Genomic DNA, 6,000 nt, shown 5'->3' with positions numbered 1-6,000 from the left:
AGGACCTGGGCCGAGCCCTTTGAAGCAAGAAGTTCATGAGATGAAAAGTCCCAGTTCAAGGAAGGTGACTTTCTGTTTTAGAAGAGAAGGAAGAATTCCACAAAGCCCCAAGCCCAGAGAAGGACTTAGAGAAGGGAAAACAAATGGAGATGAAAGTGTCCCTGAACAGATGGCAGTGACTTAACCCGGGAGAGGCAGAGGGATGAGGTAACAAAGCAAAGCGAGGTCAGCAAGAAGGCGGGGGCAGGGGGCGGTGAGAATTGGGATAAAAAAGAACTTGGTCAGGTACAAACTCTCACATGCACTGAACTTTAAAGAGAAAACGGTGATCTGGGCGAGCTGGATGGGGCACTGGTGGGCAAAAACCCACACTTGGGAGAGAATGAGTCCAGGGGGCAGGAGAACGGGAAGGAAATGTTATTCGAAGGCTGATGGTGCGGTGTGGGGTGCTCCTGGCGCTGTGACCCAATGCTGAGCACGAGCGTGCATGTGCGTGGGGCGTGTGCCTTCTGCAGAGAAGCCGCTTTGCTTTCTCCATTTCTCTGTGATGTCTGCAACAAAAGACCTTAAATACTGTGCTCTGATGCTGCTCCCTTCTCTCCAGAGCTTTCTTTTGGGGGGGATGTGAACATATGTATTTCATATTTTTGATCAATTAGGAAAAAAGTCTCAGGTGATTGCTAATGTGCCATGAACCCCTCCAGTTCACCACTAGCGAATCTTCCTGAGGAGGAGGGCGGTTCTGGGACAAGAGGCTACCAGCCATCTTCAGGCCGAAGCAGTGTCAGCCAGAGAGAGTTAGGTGATAGTAAAGACAGGAGAGTACGGATCTGCAGACTGCCAGCCACTTCATGTCACCATACCTACCTCCAAGGCTGCCACTGGACACCTACAAGTCTCCTCTGTTAATTGACAATGACACCCCCACCCTGGACCCTACCATCAATCAGCCAAGCCACGCCAGGCTCAGAAGCCCACTCTTCTCCTCTGGACCCCGCTGGCCACCCCATCATTTCGGCGGCTCCTCAGTCCAGTCTCCTAGAGGGTTCATAGCACACCCCCACTCATGGGCACATTGGGGGTGCACCCTCCTGCTGCCAGGCCCCAGCTCCAGGTCTGCCCTCTCGATCCTGCTCCAGAGGCAGAGAAGGGACAGGTGGCCGGCCACCCATGGGCCCCAGCCCACCTCTGCCCCTGTTGAATGGGAAGCAATAGTAGGTTGAAGATAAACAGCACAAACAACCAGCGTCTGCATTTGTCTTTTTTTTTTTTTTATTTCAGCGTATTATGGAGGTGTAAATGTTTTGGTTACATGGATTGCTGTTGTATTGCTTGAGTCTAAGTTATAAGTGTGCCCGTCACTCAGATAGTGTACATTGTACCCATTAGGTGTGATTTCACCCACCCCTCTGCCCCCCGCCACCTGCACAATTTCTGTTGAGTTTTACTTCCATCTGTGCACTTGAGTGCTGATTGGTTAGTTCCAATTTAATTGTGAGTACATGTGGTGTTTGTTTTTCCATTCTTGCAATACTTAGGAGAATGGTCTCCAGTTCCATCCAGATTGTTGCAAAAGGTTTTAATTCATTTTTCATGGCTGAGGAGTGCTCCATGGCATACATAGCCACATTTCATTAACCCACGCATGAATTGATGGGCACTTGTGTTGATGCCACGTCTTTGCGATTGCGAATTGAGCTGCAGTGAACATTCGACTGCAAGTGTCTTTTTGACCGAATGACTTTTTTTCCTTTGGGTGAATCCCCAGTGGTGGGATTGCTGGATCAAATGGTGGGTCTACTTGTAGTTCCTTGAGGCATCTCCGTACTACTTTCCACAGAGGTTGCACAGTTCGCAGTCCCACCAGCAGTGTGTGAGCGTTCTATCTCTCCGCATCCACGCCAACATCTATTGTTTTGGGGCTTTTTGATAAAAGCCGTTCTCACTGGGGTTAGGTGATAGCTCATCATGGTTTTGATTTTCATTTCCCTGATGATTAGTGACATTGAGCATTTTTTCATATGTTTGTTGGCCATTAGTCGTCTATCTTCTTTTGAAAAGCTTCTGTTCATGTATTTTGCCCACTTTTTAATGGGGCTGTTTGATTTTTTCTTGCCAATTTTCTTGAGTTCTTTGTAGATTTGGTTATTAGCCCTTTATCAGATGTGTAGCATGCGAGTATTTTCTCCCATTCTGTTGGTTGTTTATTTGCTCTGTTGTTTCCTTGGCTATGTAGCAGCCTTTTAATTTAATCAAGTTCCATTTAGTAATGTTTGTTGTTGCTGTGATTGTCTTTGGGGTCTTCTTAAATTCTTTGTCTCAGCCCATATCTAGGAAGAAGTAGGGTTGGGGGTGGAGAGGTGGCGGGGGAGGACCCCCCCAGCCAGGCATCATGTGGGCCGAGGCCCCAAGAAGCTGAGGGCCGAGCTGCACGGCTGTCTGCGGTGTCTGCGGGAGAGCCCAGATGGCAGGACCAGCAGGGGCCCAGCAGACAGCTTTGGAAGCTGGAGAGACAGTGAGGAGGCCCGAGAGGACAGCGAGGGGTGTGTAGTCAGCTGCTCGGAGGCGGTGGGGCTGGGTTCTGCAGGGTCTGCAGGCCTTTGCGAGGACTCAGGCTTCTGCCCTGAGGAGGAGGCTCAGTGACCGAAGGGCTGAAGGAGGCTGGAGGCTTGGTGTGGCGTACCGTAACAGGACCTCCTGCTGTGGTGTGGGGAGCAGCCGTAGGGAGCCAGGGTCCAGGCGGGGCAGCCGGTGAGGGTGAGAGGGGCCAGTGGCTTGGGCCGGGTGATGGATGTGGCCGGATTCAGGACTTGTTTGAAGATGGAGCTGCAGGATTTGCTGGTGTGGGGTGTGAGGGGGAGGAGTACTCTGAGGATTTGAGCTTGAGCCACAAATCACGGTTCTCACTGGCTGAGATGGGGAAGGTGGCAGGTGGGAGACAGGAGTTCTGTCATCCCGCAGTCTGGACTTCGTCAGCCGTCACCCGATTGACTAAGAGAAGCCCGGCTTGCCCCGGATACCCGCTGGGGGAGGCAGGGCCTGGGCAGGCACTTTAATCACATGCTCGGCCCCACTGGTGGCCCCTGGAGCATACGGCTGTCACACAGCTCCGTGGGCAGCCTTCCCAGAAGAGTCCTCTCCTCCCAGACTTGATTTGTTTATCTTTCACAGCCTCCTCTTCCCTGGAAGCCCAGGTGCCCTGGGGGCTCCTCTGTCGAGGTGTTGTTCTTCCCTCCTCTTCTTCTTCTTCCGCTCATCTGGGCCATTCTGCTGACTCGGTCCTACTTTATGGTGACTTGGTCCTACTTTATGGTGACTTTCTCTCTGGAGTCGGAGCCTCCTTATCTGGCTCGGGCTGGGATCCCTGGGGCTGTCAGATTTATCTGAATCTCAGCTATAAGCCTGGTTTGAGTTATGTCCCTCATGGCTTTTTACTTCATGAAAACCAAGGCTGCAGCCTTCCATGGCCATGGAGACTTTTCCAGAACATTCCATGACCAGCGCACAGGGATCTCTAGGGAGATCTGTGACTTCAGTGCATGTGCAGACACTCTCCCGCTGACACAGCTGGAGAGTCTCACTATAAATATACTCTCAAGCTACTGGTTCTAACTCCCAGCTACAGCAAGTGTTGGGCTGGCTGCGTGAGGGTCACCAAGCTCCAGCGCCAGACACTAGGACTTCATGGTTCCAGGCTGGGACCTGGGAATCGAGATTTAGGAAATGATAAAACTCCCGAGCGGTTAAGAAATGATAAAACTCCCGAGCGGTGTTGGACCCAGCAGGCTTGGGAATACTGCTGTCCATGTGAGAGGAGGGGCTCTCCACCCTCAGGGAGGTCACCGTCCTGCCCACAGGGGCCCCAGGCAGCCTGGCTCACATACGGGGTCGTACGGAATTTACTTAAAGATGAAGACTGGGGAAGATGGAGGGAAAAAACCTCTGGGCTCTGCCCTCTAAAACTTAGAGCCTATTTTCACAAGCGAAATACACTTAAGAGCATTTCTACAACAGATAGGAATAAATGTATGCTAATGTTCTTCACGCAGGGGTGTGGCTGGCAGACAGAATAGAAGAGGGGAAGGGCTGGGCCGTGAAGGAGAAAGGCGCGTGAGAGGACGAGTAGGGAAGATGGTCGTGTCACCATCCAGACCCCTTCTCTGGAGAGACACGGGCCGTTCACTAGAGCAGCAGAGGCGATCCACTGTGTGGACTGATGATGAGCTGGGGGTCCCCACGATGTGACCCGGGGGCAGGCGGGCCGGAGGGGCTGCGTCGCTCGCTGGGGCCTTAGCCCTTTCGGTACAGGGCATCCCGGATGCTGAGGAGACCTTTGCACAGGTGCCCAGGCCGCATCCAGCAGCCATTACCTCTCCCACCTCCCCAAGAAAAGGGGGTCCCCTAGGCTGTGATGAGGGGCCTCTATATTTACAGCGGAGAGGGGCTCGGGGACCTCTTCCCCGAGATCCCAGCGAAGGCCCGCGCTGCTCAGGGCAGAGCTCCCGCTCCCTCCCGGTGGGGCCCCCTGCTTGCTGTAGCCTGGGGTCTCCCAGACTCTCCGCTGGCCAGAGTCCTATGGGATGCTTGTTGAAAACGCAGATATCAGGGCCCCAAACTATAGCTACTGAATCAGAATTTCCAGAGGAAAGGCCTTTTAGAAACCAATTCTTGGGACAGGATAAATTTGGGAAATTTCACTAAGCCACGACCCATGGGAAACCTAACTCATGCCTCTGCTGTCCACTGCTGCCGGGCTGAGCTCAGATAGCATTCTTGAAAATAAAAATGCTTTGGTATTTTTTCCCTATTTGAAGAGCAACAGTGACGACAGTAATCGCTAACCTTTATCAACTGTGTGCCAGGCACTATACTGGGGGCCTTGGACAGGTTAGATTATCTCATGTAATCCTCCCAGTAACCTAATGAAGCATGTGCCACCATGGTCCCCGCTCTACAGACAGGGACGCAGACAGAAGGGAAGCGCAGTGGCTTGTTCAAAAGCACGTGCAGCGGCAGCTGCAGAGCTAGGTCAGCGGCCTGGCTTCGGACCACTGCCCCTCCCTTCCCCATTCCATGTTGCTGGCTCTGGGACTTGAGGGAGCTTAGCGGCCCCGGTCACACCCTCATCAGCACCCCCCCAGGAAAGGGGAAGGCAGCGAGGGGTGGAAATCCACCTGCGCCCCTGCAGTGGGCGCGTGGGTGGGGCAGGGACGGAACCCGGGGAAGGGTGCTGACTTCCTCCCCTTGGCTCGCAGGTACTGGAACTCCTTGAGCAACCTGGTGGCGTCCTTACTCAACTCCGTGCGCTCCATTGCCTCCCTGCTCCTTCTCCTCTTCCTCTTCATCATCATCTTCTCCCTCCTGGGGATGCAGCTCTTCGGAGGGAAGTTCAACTTCGATGAGATGCAGACCCGCAGAAGCACATTCGACAACTTCCCCCAGTCCCTCCTCACTGTGTTTCAGGTAGGGACTGCTCTCTGCTGGGACTCGCACTGAGGGAGGTTGTGCAGGGCGGGCACGGGAAGCTGCACCCTTCGCCGGGCAGCCAGAGCCAGCCGAGGTCAGCCCTGCAGGGGCCCCTCCCAGGAGTCTTACGTTCTTTCTGTAGCTCCCCCCACCCCATGCCCCATGGAGTTCCACTGGAGGGTGGATCACTGGGGGAACAGAATGCTTTCTTAGCATGAAGGCCCAAAATGCAAACAAAGCAGAGCAGACTGCACTCATCAGCGGTCTGGGGGTGGGGGGTCATGATGCATGGTCTTACCCACCCACCATGCTTGCCCCTGGAGAAAATGTAACTAGCCCATCAAATTTGTGATTTCACAGATATTTTGACTTAGGGCGAAGTTAAAGTAGCATGTCTTTAAGTTTAAAAGTAGATAAGGAGATTGATTTATAGATAAAAATGAATATGAGCATGTTGCCAAAATCTTCAAGATGGTGCCCAGCGACTAAAGTTTGCAGAACACGGGTGTTGCATACGTGTCGCTGTCCCTGCGG

At 53.2% G+C, this 6,000-nt stretch overlaps 1 protein-coding gene across 2 annotated transcripts in view; it reads left to right on the top strand.

Annotated features, from left to right (window-relative positions):
* Positions 1 to 6,000, top strand: part of CACNA1C (calcium channel, voltage-dependent, L type, alpha 1C subunit) — a 192,356-nt gene that overhangs the window by 75,816 nt on the left and 110,540 nt on the right. For both annotated transcript variants that reach the window (XM_012651032.1, XM_012651031.1), the window contains exon 9: positions 5,256 to 5,463. In XM_012651032.1, the coding sequence (XP_012506486.1) occupies positions 5,256 to 5,463 (208 nt within the window). The remainder of the gene's footprint in view (positions 1 to 5,255; positions 5,464 to 6,000) is intronic.

This window comes from Propithecus coquereli, unplaced genomic scaffold (genome assembly GCF_000956105.1).
Source record: "Propithecus coquereli isolate 6110/MARCELLA unplaced genomic scaffold, Pcoq_1.0 Scaffold346, whole genome shotgun sequence".
NCBI classification, from domain to species: domain Eukaryota; kingdom Metazoa; phylum Chordata; class Mammalia; order Primates; family Indriidae; genus Propithecus; species Propithecus coquereli.
This window is presented reverse-complemented; position numbering and strand designations above follow the sequence as displayed.